The sequence below is a fragment of the Phacochoerus africanus genome, chromosome 6, assembly GCF_016906955.1.
Source record: "Phacochoerus africanus isolate WHEZ1 chromosome 6, ROS_Pafr_v1, whole genome shotgun sequence".
NCBI classification, from domain to species: Eukaryota; Metazoa; Chordata; class Mammalia; order Artiodactyla; family Suidae; genus Phacochoerus; species Phacochoerus africanus.
In genome coordinates, this window is record NC_062549.1 from 80,132,166 (window position 1) to 80,146,555 (window position 14,390).

The 14,390-nt window shown below is 49.9% G+C and overlaps 2 protein-coding genes across 7 annotated transcripts in view; one reads left to right on the top strand and one right to left on the bottom strand.

The window, feature by feature from the left end:
• Positions 1-1,903: 1,903 nt before the first annotated feature.
• Positions 1,904-3,475, top strand: CEBPD (CCAAT enhancer binding protein delta). The gene has a single exon (XM_047783957.1). It carries the CDS (start codon positions 1,946-1,948, stop codon positions 2,714-2,716), a length of 771 nt encoding a protein of 256 aa, XP_047639913.1. The 5' UTR covers positions 1,904-1,945; the 3' UTR covers positions 2,717-3,475.
• A 469-nt stretch (positions 3,476-3,944) lies between these two features.
• The window catches only part of SPIDR (scaffold protein involved in DNA repair), a 309,901-nt gene continuing 299,455 nt past the window's right edge, over positions 3,945-14,390 (bottom strand). For 3 of the 6 annotated variants that reach the window (XM_047783954.1, XM_047783953.1, XM_047783949.1), the window contains 4 exons: positions 8,255-8,348; positions 7,362-7,479; positions 7,119-7,172; positions 3,945-4,439 (listed from right to left, as the gene is read on the bottom strand). In XM_047783954.1, the coding sequence (XP_047639910.1) occupies positions 4,275-4,439; positions 7,119-7,172; positions 7,362-7,479; positions 8,255-8,348 (431 nt within the window). In that variant the 3' untranslated portion in view covers positions 3,945-4,274. The remainder of the gene's footprint in view (positions 4,440-7,118; positions 7,173-7,361; positions 7,480-8,254; positions 8,349-14,390) is intronic. The other 3 variants (XM_047783956.1, XM_047783952.1, XM_047783955.1) reach the window with 2 other exon arrangements.

Genomic DNA, 14,390 nt, shown 5'->3' on the forward strand with positions numbered 1-14,390 from the left:
AGACGAGGCTCAGGTCTGGTTTTGCTGTGGCTGTGGTGTTGGCGGGCAGCTGTAGCTTTGATTCGACCCCTAGCCTGGGAACCTCCATATGCCACAGGTGTGGCCCTAAAAAGCCAAAAATAAATAAATAAAAAATAAAAATACTACAGCTTCAAGATCCCTAACAATGAGAAATGCAGTAAGTGGAGACATTCAAAAAATGACTGTGAACTACTATCAGAGAGCTATATTGTTATACTGCATTTTTAACAGTCTTTCACTTGTGTTCAATGTCATAACAAATCTATACTTTGCTGGCCTATGACCTCTCCTTTCTCTATTTCTGAAAGAGGGAAGAAAATTCTTAAATCTACAAGTTATCATTGGGATTTCCCACTCTGGCACCATGGAAATGAATCCAACTAGTATCCATGAGGATGAGGTTCTATCCTTGGCCTCACTCAGTGGGTCTGGGATCTGGCATTGGGGTGGGCTGTGCTGTAGGTCGCAGACGTGGCTTGGAGCCCATGTGGCTGTGGCGCAGGCCAGCAGCTGTAGTTCAGATTGAACCCCTAGCCTGGGAACTTCCATATGCCACAGGTGCAGACCTAAAAAAAAGTTCTAAAAAATAAAAATTATCATTAATTACTGGTTAATACATTTAAAAAATATGAGGATAGCATCTTCCAAGCTCAATCCCAATCTGACATCTGGATGTACCAATCATCTCGCTGAATTTTTTTTTTTTTTATGAGAAATGGTTCTTTGTGCATTCCCTCCCTGGAGAAGTCTTTGGTAACGTTTTTATGGCTTCTGAAATACATGTCTTTTTGGGGGGATGTGCATGAACCACACTCTATGTGTTCCTAGGTTTTACCATTAATAGGTAATTATAAGTGTGAGATCTATATCATGTCCCCTGAGTAATTCTAGCGCATTATGTATGTCCCTCTAGAAAGCCTACTCAGTACCCTATGGTGCGTTTTCAGAAGTCACCACTGGAACTGACGGCAGACACTCCAGCGATAGTTCATGGAGCGCTGTAGAGCTTGTGGAATGTTGAGTGTTGGGACAAGAGGAAACGAGAAAGGCTGTGGATGAAGGCCAGGTCTGAACAGGGTCTGTGGTGCGAAAAATGGAATTGACCTGAAATGCCTGTCCAAATTGTAGGAAACGCAACAAAACCAGTTCAGTGTCTTTTTCCTGCATTTTACAACCCGGAAAGCGAACATGTTAATACCTTACCAGAGGTACTAGTATAAACGTTTTCTTTCTCCTGAAAGGGACCCACCCCACTGCTCTGGATCCAAAGGCACTTCTTTTTTTGGAATATTGAATAGAAAGAATCCGGCATAAAAAACTGAAGTAAGAAACCACCGCAAGATGGCACTGCTCTAGTGGACCAGGAAGCAGCGCCAGGGGTGCCGGGCTCGTGGGGCAGGGAGTTGGTGGGGTTCGCCCGGGGCACGGAGTTATCTAGAGGCTCCGAGCTCGTGGGGCTTGCGGGGTGCAGGGTTCAAAATAGCTTCCCCTGGCCCCAGGCCCGCGGGGTTTGAGAGCGACCCCACCCACCACCCAGGAGCCAGCGGCCAGCGGAACGCCGCGGGACAGCGTCGCGATCCTCCCCCATTCCCCATCTCCGTGATCGGGAAGCACCAAGACCCAAATTCCCTGAAGCTGCGAGGCAGCGCCCCCGTGCAGAGTCCCCGCCGCCCTCCGCTCTGGTTCCGCCCCGGTGCCGCGGGAGCAGAGGCCCCGACCCACCAGCAGGAAGGAGGCGCGGCCGAGGGAGGGTCGTTCCCGGCAGCGCCGCGCGGGCCGGGCCGGCGGGCAGGAAGCGCGGGGGAGGCGCTCGGGCGGGGGTCCCGCGGTCCGCGGCCGGGGCGGAGCGTGCGCGTCAGCCGGGCTAGAAAAGGCTGCGCCCGGACCGCCAGGGGACCGCGCTCGCTGTCGGCTCGACGCCGCCATGAGCGCCGCGCTCTTCAGCCTAGACGGCCCAGCGCGCGGCGCGCCCTGGTCTGCGGAGCCCGCCGCCTTCTACGAGCCTGGCCGCGCAGGGAAGCCTGGTCGCGGAACTGAGCCGGCCGCTCCCGCCATGTACGACGACGAGAGCGCCATCGACTTCAGCGCCTACATAGACTCCATGGCCGCCGTGCCCACCCTGGAGTTGTGTCACGACGAGCTCTTCGCTGACCTCTTCAACAGCAACCATAAGGCTGGCGCCCTGGAGCTGCTGCCCGGGGCCCCCGCGCGCCCTGCGGGCCCCGGCCCCGCACCGCGACCGCTCAAGCGCGAGCCGGACTGGGGCGACGGCGACGCGCCCGGCTCGCTGCTGCCCGCGCAGGTGGCCGCGTGCGCACAGACGGTGGTGAGCCTGGCGGCCGCCGCGCAACCCACGCCTCCCGCGTCGCCCGAGCCGCCGCGCCGCAGCCCCGCGCCCCCAGCGCCAGGGCCCGCACGCGACAAAGCAGCGGGCAAGCGGGGCCCGGACCGCGGCAGCCCAGAGTACCGGCAGCGGCGCGAACGCAACAACATCGCGGTGCGCAAGAGCCGTGACAAGGCCAAACGGCGCAACCAAGAGATGCAGCAGAAGCTGGTGGAGCTTTCAGCCGAAAACGAGAAGTTGCAACAGCGCGTGGAGCAGCTCACACGGGACCTAGCCGGCCTGCGGCGATTCTTCAAGCAGCTACCCGGCGCACCCTTCCTGCCCGGCGCGGGGGCGGCGGACGCGCGGTGACGCGGGGGGCGCGCGGACTGCGGCCGCAGTGCCTGGAGTCGCCGGGCCGGTCTGGGACTTGGACAGCTGTCGCGTGGACCCTAAGTTACTGTGACGGCAGCTTCTCTACATCCTACCCCTAGGATGCAGCTAAGGTACATTCGTAAGAGACTTTTCGAGACTAGCCTTTGTACTGTAGATACGAAAAAAAGACTGAGCATGCTCACTTTTTTATATTGATTTTTACAGTATTTGTAAAAATAAAGATGCGTTAGACCCACCTTGATTCCTGCGCTCAAGGCCCTCCGGACCCGCCGCGGAGGGCGCGTCTGGCCGGCTTGCGCCCTGGGGCCGGGTTCCTGGAAGACCATGGCTTTGCTTCTCAAACAGGCCGAACTACACCTGCGGACGTGCGGGTTAATTTGAGGAGACCCGCTCAGGTGGAAGGCGCCCCGGGATCGTGTCAAAAACTTGCTGGAGCGCGCCCCACCTCGAGTGGGGGCTCCAGGGGCGGGGAGAAAGAGGGCTGAGGTTATCCGAAAACTGGTCTGATTCACCTTGACTGTAATGGGATTTGCTTTCCCTTTGCTCAGTCTTGTAGACAGCTTTAAGTAGACTTCCAAGGTGTGTCAAGTACAGAAGTCACGTAGGAGATGAAAAGAAACAGTCACAAAGCTACTTAAAACCAGCTACCTTGCCAGTACTTGTAATGTTTCAACGCTTAATATGGACGAATAAATAAAGCCTTTCCCCCAAGAGTGTGGGTACTAGGCACCCTTTCTTGGTCTTGGCTGCTACATCTATATTATGTAATTAATTAACTGTGGCCTGTCATGATTATGTAGTCATAAGGGAGGAAATGCAACATCTTTAGTGTCCAGAGATAATTAATCCGTGGTTTTACTTTTAAACTCAGATCTCTGCCAACACAGTGAAGGATAACCGAGCTTTCCCAGTTTCCATAATCTTGGCCCCCGCCCCGGGCCGGGCCAGACTAACCAGACCTGTCGGTGTCTCTGTAAGGTAGCTATCGTCAGGTCAGTTACTCTACCTACACTTCATGAGAAAGTTTTACCTCTGACATAGTTCCCCAGAACACTTTACGAAAAGCACTGAACTGCAAAATGCTTAGGTTGGACACTGATTATGGAGAGCAGTGATAGCACAATAGAGGGCAAAGGTTTAAGCTTTGCAAGGTATTCTTTGGGGAAATGTTAAAGGAAGTACAAAAAAACATGCTGAATCATGGTAAAATTTGAACACTTTAAAATTACAATGGAACAAAATAATTTTTTCTTCTATATTCCTGTCTAAGATAAACACAAAATGAAGATCTCAAGCTTATTTAAGCTTTAACGTGTTTCTAAATTTGCAGAAAGGTAATAAAAAATAATCATAGAAAAAAGTATTTTGATTTCTAGTTTACAAAACCATTTTTCCAACATTTGCCCCAGAAAAGCTAGAGTTCCATTTCGAGATCATAAAGTACATTCACTCTGTCCAGAGTTAACCAATAACTCCCAGCCACCACCACCACCACCACCACCACCACCACCACTGTAAAGCCACTTTGTAAAATTCACAGATCCCGCAGCTGCAGCTGGTGTTCTGAAGGGCCTCTCATGTCACTCAGGAGCTCGACCTCCTCCAATCCCACACAGCTTGTAGGGTGGGTGGTCACCGACAGGACAAAACAGGTTAATGGCCCCACCTCCTTTCCGAGGACACTCCTCACTTCATAACTCTGCAGGGATAAAAGGTAGGCTGGTTAAAGCAAACAGCCCTGGACATTCTGTTCCCAGCAGCACAGGACACCAGAGACAGAGCAGAAGGTCCTTCCCCTGCTCATGACCCTGCTCTTCAGAGGTGAGAACAGGCTCCAATAAAAGCAAAGGAAGGAACTGCTTTTTCCTGATACTGGAGTTAGTTTTTACACGAGAACATTACAATTATCTGTTATGGTGTTAGTGGATGCACGGATGCGCGTCTCCCAGCTGGCTGTCCTGGGAGAGGAACTGGGGGGAGAGCAAGTCAAGGGCCGAGCCCTGTGTCCCAGCAGGAAGCACGCATCCAGCCTGTAGCTGGCTCCCACTTCCCCAATCCAGCAACACTTCTGGCCAAAGGACTTCCTCTCGTCCCACTTCCTCTGTAACAGGACCCCGTTTCTTCCAGTTACCCTGAGCTTAACACCTCTTCCTACGCTGTAGAAAGATTCTCCTTCACACTGGTTAAACTTGGGCAAGTCTCATCTCTACTTGGGAATGCAGAGCCCTGGATGGCAGGGGGACCAGGTGACCAGATTGGGAAGGTGTGCTGTGCCCTCCTGGTCTCTGAGGATCAAACCTCAGAACATTTTCTTGCAGAGGTGGGGCTGAAAGCAAAGAGAGGCTTGTTGATCTTATGGAGACTGAAGCCCTAGATGGTCACATGTCCTTTGGGAAACTCCTCTGCTGCTACTTGCAGAGTAACGTCAGGGGTACCCCTCAGCCCCGCCCTGGGCCAGACACTTGACAATGTCTATGATAACCAAGTTCAGTGCTAACTCCTCTCTTCCATCATGAGCGTGTCTTAGCAGAGGAGACTGGGGCTGGAGGATCAGATGACGTGGCCAAAGCTGGCATGTCTGTGTCTTCTTGGTGGGCACCTCACTGCCCTCAGCCTGGGTCTGGGCTGGGTGCCCGGCTGGCTTCTCCTGAACTGAGTGTGGTGGGAGGGGCACTGAATGTGTCCCAGGCTTGGCCAGGACAGGGGCCTATCTTTGAGACCCAGACACATGCTGTGAGGGGTCCAGGCTGTGTGCCTGTCTGGTCAATGCCCAGGAAGGTCCCGCCCAGCCCAAAGGAGCCCAACAGCTGCCCAGGAACTGAAGGGCTTCCTGTGAATCCAGCCCAGCCTCCAGGGCACCAGCTGCTGCCCCGTGGATCCTCGCTCAGGCAGCAGGCCTATGTGCAGAGTGTGGGGGAGCACTGGGCCTGGAGATGGCTTGTTCTGGAGCAGTACATGCCTGTATTGGTCTGGGACATGGACACTGCAGTGCTTGTCTTCCCGTCTATGAGACAGGCCTGGAGCCAACCCCCTTGCCTCCCCAATGTGGCCTGCAGGGAGCTAGCTCTGGCTTCCTTGGCAGCATGTTTGCATGAAGGAAGTTAGAGGATATGGCTGGAAAAGTGGGGAGGCCTCCTGCCTGGGCTCTTGTGACCAAGACATCAAGGTCATGGCCCCCTTGATCCTTCACCCAGCCCACAAGGTGCCTCACACAGTGGATACATAGCAGGAAGGAGATAGAGACGCTGGGTTGGGAAGGTGCCCACACAGGGCTGGAAGGGCTGCATGTGGCTGTGTTGTCTGTTAGGGCTGTACCTGCGGGTGTAGGCAGGGGACCTAGGCACGCTCCCACTGGGGGTACAAGCATGGAACTCTGACTTAAAAAAAATCCTCTTTTTAAAAAGTCAGATTTGGTAGCTACGGTTTTCAGTAATTACTGTTTATAAAGGAGATTAAGTTATAGTTTTATATTCGGGAGAGATGAAAACATGCACATGTGCTGGTCAAATGAAAGCGTGTGTGTGTGTGTGTGCACAAAATGTGCCTTTATTTTTAAAAGATGCAATGTATCTTCCTTTAACTTTTCCTTCTGTGAAGGCTAAGGAAAAAGACAGCACATTTCCTGTCCTTGTAATGTTACCCAGGAGCAGTGGCCTGTATGACCACAGCCAGTTCCACTGCTTTCACATCTGGAGCTTGACCTTGTTAAGTGGAGGCATGAGACCAAATACTCCTGCGTCCTAATCAGAAGCTGCATGTTGTTCCCAGGAATGGAGTCGTGGTTCTCATGGATTTTGGTGAGTGTACATTCTCACACTGAAAACTGGCAGAATCCAGACAAGCCTCATGGCCAGTGTCTCCACACAGGCCTCTCCTACACATGTGTCCGCGTCCTTCCTGAGAATCGCTGCATGGAGCCAGGGGTGGGGTGGGGGTCGGCTTGCATCCTGGTCAACTAGACTTGGCTCCCAGTGCACAGCTGCACAAGGGAACACTGAGTGGCCACCCAGGCCCCTCACCCAGAGCACACATGTACATACTTCATACACCCATGCACACACAGGTGCACACACATGCCTTCTGAGCTCTTTAGGAGTAGGATGTAAGTAGCTAAGAAGTGTAATGTGTAGAAGGTATAGCCTGCCTCCATCAGAAGGGGCTGAATGAAATGAGGGTGTTCCTACCAGCACCCCCTCCCCTGTCTCCAGGTTCCTGAAGGGAACAGGTGGTTGAGGGCCACCCTTGCGGGAGCCTAGGGCCCGCAGGTGTTCTGTGCGCCAACCCCAAGAGCTCAGCTATTGGCTTTGTTTGGGTCCTAGTCGTAGGACCCAGCAGAGGAGAGCGAGGATGTGGGCCTGGGCAGGGCACCTGGACTTACCCCATCCTCACAGGCCGCAAACTTCAGGAGCGAAGAGATGCTGTCCTGCAGCAGCTGCAGTAACAGGAAGGGGCTGGGTCAGGACCCCGAAAACACCCCCAACCCGACCCGAGAACTGACGTGTGGCTCTAAGCCACCAGCTTCCACCTCAATGCCTTAGGTCAGACAGGGTGACTGTGGTCCATGGGTGAGTCCTTTCCCTTTTCCCAGGAAGAGAGCTGGGCCACACCTGCCAGCTCTTACCTTGACCCTCACTGTGCACTGGGGTCGAGAGGGGCAGTCCAGGAAGACTTGCAGGTGCCTTCTGAAGAGAGGTAAGGTGACCACGCGGGAGCAGGCCCCACAGGAGAAGGTGCGCCTACTGTTGGAAACAAGACCCAAAGAGAAGGCACAGAGCACAAGCGTCTGGCAGTGGACAGACACTTCCTACACTTGAGGGTCTGCCGAGACGGAGTGGAGCATTCACGTCCAGAAACCCAGGTTCTGAAGCAGGTCAGAAGCAGCCCAGGCTCAGCGGTCTGGCCGTGTGTGTAATGCATGGAGGACAGAGGCACACGGGCAGGGAGCCTCATCCCAGCTGAGCAGGTGGCAAACAAGCCAGAAGGGCCAGATCAGGAAAACCTGCTTTAATCCTCAGTGTCTCTGCTCCTTCCCGCTTCCAAGTAAACCTGAGAGACACTCCTTCTGTCTCCAAGTGCAACCGGGTGTTGCCTTGTCCAGGCCTCAGACCACCCCCTCAGAGGCCTCAAGCAGCAGGAAAGTGATGACACACCCCAGTGTAAGCCTACAGTCACAGGGGAGCCAGATGGGGGCAGTGGTGCTGGGCAGGGAAGGAGGATCTGCTTGCAAATGACCCAGTGGGTCTCACGTTATGTTTGCTCTGAGTTCTTTTTCTCTTGGCTGATAATTAAGGAGCTGAGGAAACCTGGCTCTTCTTACTTTTAAGACAGGAGGTGGTGCGGGGCAGAGCTGAACCCCAGTTGTAAAGAGAGAAAACATGTTATATGTGGCCTCCCTGCAGCTTGACCCTGCTCCCTGTGCACTGGGCCCCTGGCCCAAGGCACAAGGCCATCATGGAGTCCCCAGATGGCTGCTGCTGCCCTGGGGTCTCTCAGGCCAGCCCCCTGCCCCCATACCTGTCTTCTGGGCTCCGTTCCAGTCTCTCGCTGCCACACAGGTCACATACAGGCCATGAGAAGGCGGTGCTCTCATCCACAGCAACCACAGAGCCTGGGCCCACAGGAAGCAGAGCCAGGTTCAGAAGCGGCTCTGCCCCCCACCTCCCCAACTTCTCTTTACCCCTCAGGTCAAAGATGGTAACATGAGGTGCTCCAGGTTTGCTTCTCACTGAGTTTATATAAATGTTGCTAAAATTTTTATAATTCCCATTGCAAAAAATTACAACAAAGAGTAAGTTTTTTGTTTCTGTTTTTTGGGCCATAGCATGCAACAGCTTTATGTGGGAATCTCAATTCCCAGACCAGAGATCAAATCCAGGCTGCAGTGGTAAAACTCCAAATCCTGATCACTAGACCACCAGGGAACTCCCAACAAAGAACAAGGGTTTTTTTTTTGTTTTTGTTCCACCCATGGCATGCAGTTCTCAGGCCAGGGATTGAATTTGTACCACAGCAGTGACAACGCCAGATTCTTAACCCATTGTGCCACATGGGAATTCCAAGAGGGAGGTTTTTGTTTGTTTGTTGTGTTTGTTGCTATTTTAGGGCCGCACCCTTGGCATATGGAGGTTCCCAGGCTAGGGGTTGAAGTGGAGCTACAGCTGCCAGCCTACACCACAGCCACAGCAATACCAGATCTGAGCCGCGTCTGCAACCTACACTACAGCTCATGGCAATGCTGGATCCTTAACCCGCTGAGTGAGGCCAGGGATCGAACCTGCACCTCATGGTTCCTAGTCGGATTATTTCTGCTGTGCCACGACGGGAACTCCTAGCAAGAGCAAGTTTTAAAGCTTAGACATGTTACTACTTAACCAAATAGTCTCATTTTTGGCCTTTTCCAACGTGCATGCACTGTTCCAAGCAGGCCATCACTGCACCATCTCATCCTGCCCTTAGGCTGCTGCATGCTGTCTACTGAGGTTCCCTCCACCACTCTCCAAACTGGACACCAGGCCTACAGTCTACCCCAGTCAAGGCAACTGGCATCTATCTATCTGGCCCCTTCTGTGCAGGACCCTTCCCTTGGGAAAGTCATGGAAGCACAGTTACCGTGTCACGGTGTATGAGGGTTAGAGACAATGGAACCCTTTTCAGAGATGCTTCCCATGGAACCTTCAGATTCACATTGTCCACACCCACCACTGCACTGATGGTGACATTAAGTATTTGCCTCTTTGGTTGGTAGAACAGAACTCCACACCTTAGTTAAATATTCTTATTGAATTGTTAGGATCTCCTCTTATGTGACTTCTCTGGTTTCCTTATTTCTTTTTCACTCTAACATTTGTGATTTACTTATTCAACAAATCCAAGTCCAGTGCTCTTTAGTGTGGGATAAAGCTTAGCACTTCAAACATAAGGATAAATGACACAATCTATACTTTCATGCACCCCCCCATTTGGCTGGGAAACTGGATAGTTTTACTCAAAAGAGGAGTAAAAATTTCATGAAATATAAGAGAGAATATCTGCAAAAGACACTCTGGTAAAGGACTGCCTATCCAAAATATTAAAGAACTTTCAAAACTCAACAATAAGAATCAGAATAACCCAATGAAAAAATGGACCAAACACTCTGACATCTTACCAGAGAGAATATCCAGATGTCAAAGAAGCACATGAAGAGATGTTCAGCATCATGTCACGAGGGAAATGCAACTTAAAACAACAATGAGCTATCCCTGCACACCTATTAGAATGGCCAAAATCCAGACACTACCAACACTAAATACTGATGAGAATGTGGAGCAACAGGAACTTTCAGTCATTGCTACAGGAATGCAAAATGGTGCAGCCACTTTGGAAGAAGTTTAGTGGTTTCTTATAAAATTAAACACAGTCTTACCATACAACCAAAAATCACACTTCTTGCTATTTCCCCAAAGGACTGAAACTGTGTGTCCACATAAGTACCTGCATGTAGCTGTTCACAGCAGCTTTATCCATAATTACCAAAACATGGAGGCAGCCTGGGCATCTCTCAGTAAGTGAATGGGTACGTAAACTCTAATGCTCTAGAAAATGGAGCACTATTCAATGATTTTTCTAAAAAAAGTGAGTTCTCAAGCCTCGAAAAGGCATGGAGAAACCTTAAAAGTGCATATTACTAAGTGAAAGAAGTCGACCTGAAAACGCTAAGCACTGTATGATTCCAACTGTAGTTTTGCTTCTGGAAAAAGCAAAACTATACAGATAGTGAAAACACCAGTGGTTGCCAGGGACTAAGGAGGAGTGAGGGCAGAACAGGTAGAGCACAGAGGATTTTACATTAAGGAAACTATTCTGTATACTGTAATGATGGTCACATGTCACACACCTCTCTAAATCCACAGAATGTACGACACCAAGAGTGAACTCTGACATAAACCATGGACCCTGGGCGATGGTGATTTTTAATAAGAGTACCGTTTGATGAGGATGCTGATAGTGGGGGGCAGGAAGAATGCAGGGGATCTCTGTACCTTCTGCTCAATTTTGCTGTGAACCAAAAACTGCTCTAAAAAAAAATAGTCTATTAAAAAAACATGGAATAAATGCCAAACTAAGAAATGGAAAAAAACCCCCAGAGGCGCAGAAAGGACTCCCTCTAGGCTGGCCTGAGTGTCAGGGGAGCTTCCTAAAAGAATGGACCTGAGGTGGGGCTGCAGGAAGGGAGGCCCACCCAGTACCTACAGCAGGGCTGGAGGCCAAACAGGCATAAAGGAAATGCAAGTGAAACAGCTGTCAGGTCGGCAGGCCAGGACCACCTAGGGTCTTGCTAAGGATTCCAGACCTGGTCTTGGAAGGGATGATAAGTCAGAGAGGCATTTTAAATGGGGGATGAGTTGGTCTGATTTTCTTGGGATATGAAGCATTGCAGATACTACTGAGATGCACTGCAAGTCACAGACCATCCTTGCTGAAAAGTGGTGAAATTAGACATTTGAGAAAAAGTAAGATGTGACCTAAGTTTCCAGAAAAACAGAAGAGTCATCTTTCCCACTCTTGGAGCAAAGAATTTCATTTTCCACTAGAACAAACATCAGGAGAAAATTTATCTGCAGAGGATAAAAGAGAATGATGAGAACTAAGCAGGCTTGGCTTATTAAAATGCATTCATGCAATGCATCCTTGAATGGCTTTTTAAAAATGAAAATAATACATCTTGATTTTGAAAAGGCTGCCCAGCTAATTTGATTGTCCTTGCAAATCTGATCAAGACTAAGTCAAAGGGATGAAAAATTAAGCCAATAAGAGCTTATAACACAGCCAGAAGGGCATGTCTTCACCAATGGCAGAGCATAGGCTGGGGGGTAGAGGGGCTCCCACCCCAGGGGTGTCAGCACAGAGGCCAACACAGTCCTAGGTGGGTCTGCTAACCGAATGATGAAAAAGAAGACCGCAGTGAACCACGGTTGCTCTTACTCTGGGCTTTCTTTGGGTGTTGATGGCATTTACATTTATGTGCGAGTAAGCAATTTCCTTCCAATTAGGGATTAAGTAAAACGTGAGCTGAGGAAACGCACTTCATCTCAGATCTACACACCAATGGAAATCCCTTGTGGCGACCCAAGGATGGCTGTGAAGTGCACCATTAAAACTTTAGTATCTGTGATATTCACTTCACAAGCATCGGATGGAAAATAACAACTTTCTTAGAGTTTGAGAGTTTGTAGCATCACACTCCATGCTTGGCTGCAATTTGCTATTAAAAACCTTTACTTTCTTTGACTTATTTACAGAAATCTCTTATAACTAGGCTTGGGAAGGTTTATCACAAGTTTATTAAAACAACTTTGGAAAAGGTCCTGCCTGAGGGTCCTGTCGGAATCGCCCCAGGCCGTCCTTTGTGGACAGTTCCCTGGGCCAAAACCTTCCAGTGATGGCCTGCTCTCTGCCACATTCTCCTCACCTTTCTTTCTGGCTGAAAGAAGTTGGGAATCCAGACCTTTTTCTTCTAGTTCAAGGTTGACACCTGGCCTGAGGACTGGACTCTGCCCCCTTGTGTGATGCATCCCCCACACAGGGCAGGGAAGATCACTGTCCACAGTGAGCAGCGTGCAGAGTGGCAAGGAGTGCAAGGAAGACAGAACCAACTCCCAAACTGTCCCCCAAACAGACCGGAAGTACCTGCAGCTCTGGAAGCCACCCCTTGAGGAGGTTCCTCCCTAGAGGTGATGTTGGTTCTCAGTGAGTGACGGACTCTCAGGCCATGCTCTGTGCAGGGAACAGGCTTGCTGTCCTGCCAGGTCCAGGTGGCTGTGGGAGACCCTGAGGCCAATGGACAATCTGCCTGGGGCTCTGCTTGGACTCTGTGGGACAGACTGGGCACAGCAGAGCAAGGCTGAGGGGCTCTTCTGGATCTGATGGAGTTGGATCTGGGAAGGCCCACAGCTGGCTAAAGGGCAGGGGTCCCCATCCCTCTGTCTGGGAACTGGTTCCTGCCCCTTGGCTGGGGGCCCCTGCCAATGGTGGTTTCTGCGCTATGCCTTCTTTTCTCAGGCTAATTGGTTTTATCAGAGGATCTGGCTGCACTGCTGTAACAGTCGTCTGCACCCTGCGGGACAGCTTCAGAGAGACCCACAGAATGCTGGATACTAAAATGGCAAAGAAGGAAGATGGTATAGGTCAGAAACTGGATCTACACAAAGGGAAGGAATAAATGAGGGTAAAGTAAAACCTTTAACCTTAGTATAAATTGATCTGTAAGATAATAGTTTGCTTAAATAATAACAGATGTGATGCAATGCCTGTGGGTAAGAGAAGTGAATGACAGCTGTTATAAGGGACTGGAGGGAGGAAATGGGAATATGGTTATATCTCGAAGCAGGCAGTATTATTTGAAAGTTGATTTGACTGGTTCTAAATGTACACTGCCAACTCTGGGGCAACTACTACTAACTTTTTCTGGAGTATAATTGATAATACTGAGAGAAGAAAATGGAATCATATGACATGCTCAATTAAGATGAGAAAAGGCAGAAAGTGGAAAACAAAAAAAAGAAGGTCAATGCATAGAAAACAAACATAAAGATGATATCTACTAACCCAATTATATACTCACTTTATTATTATTATTACTATTGTCTTTTTGCCTTTTCTAGGGCTGCTCCCGCAGCATATGGAGGTTCCCAGGCTAGGGGTCTAATCAGATCTGTAGCCGCCGGCCTACGCCAGAGCCACAGCAACGTGGGATCCGAGCCACGTCTGCAACCTATACCACAGCTCACAGCAACGCTGGATCCCTAACCCACTAAGTGAGGCCAGGGATCAAACCCGAAACCTCATGGTTCCTAGTTGGATTCGTTAACCACTGAGCCACAATGGCAACTCCCTATATACTCACTTTAAATGTCTAAATACACAAAAGAGACTATCAGAGTAGAGAAAATGTGAGTCAACTCTAGAGTGTCTGCAAGAAACCCACTACAAACACAAAGACACACAGAGATTAAAAGCAAAGGGATGGAAAAAGGTACACCATGCTCACGACAGTAAGAGAAAACTGGAGAACTACATTCATTTCAGATAAAGCTGACTTCAGGGCAAGGAAAGTTATCAAGGATAGAAAGGCATGACTTAATGATAAAGGGGCCAGTTCTCCTAGAAGACATAACAGTCCTTAATGTATGTGCCCTAACAGGCTGCTAAACTACATGGGCCAACTTATAGAATAGCAAGGTGAGACTGACAGACCCAGGGCTGTATTTTACATTCATGCTTGGAGACTTCAATATGCACCAGTGACCAACAGGTCCACAAGCAGAAAATCACAAGGACATAGCTGAAGTGAGCAGCACCGTCACCTGTGTCTCACTGATGTTTACAGATGAGATGACTCCACTAATCCCTCTTCTCAAGCACTCATGGGACCACCATCCAGACAGGCCACATTCTGGGCCACAAAACACACCTTAACCCATTTGAAAGTATAGAAATCATGCTAAGCATGCTCCTAAACTACAATGGAATTAAATAGAAATCAATAACAGAAGGATAGCTGAAAACCCCAAATTATTTAAAAATATTTTGAGCTAAATGAAAATTTTTAAATATCAAAACTTGTGGGGTATAGCAAAAGCAGTGCTTAGAGAGAAATTTATAGCAATAA

Coding starts and splice junctions, on each gene's coding strand:
- CEBPD (XM_047783957.1), top strand. CDS start 1,946: ATGAGCGCCGCGCTCTTCAGCCTAGACGGCCCAGCGCGCGGCGCGCCC.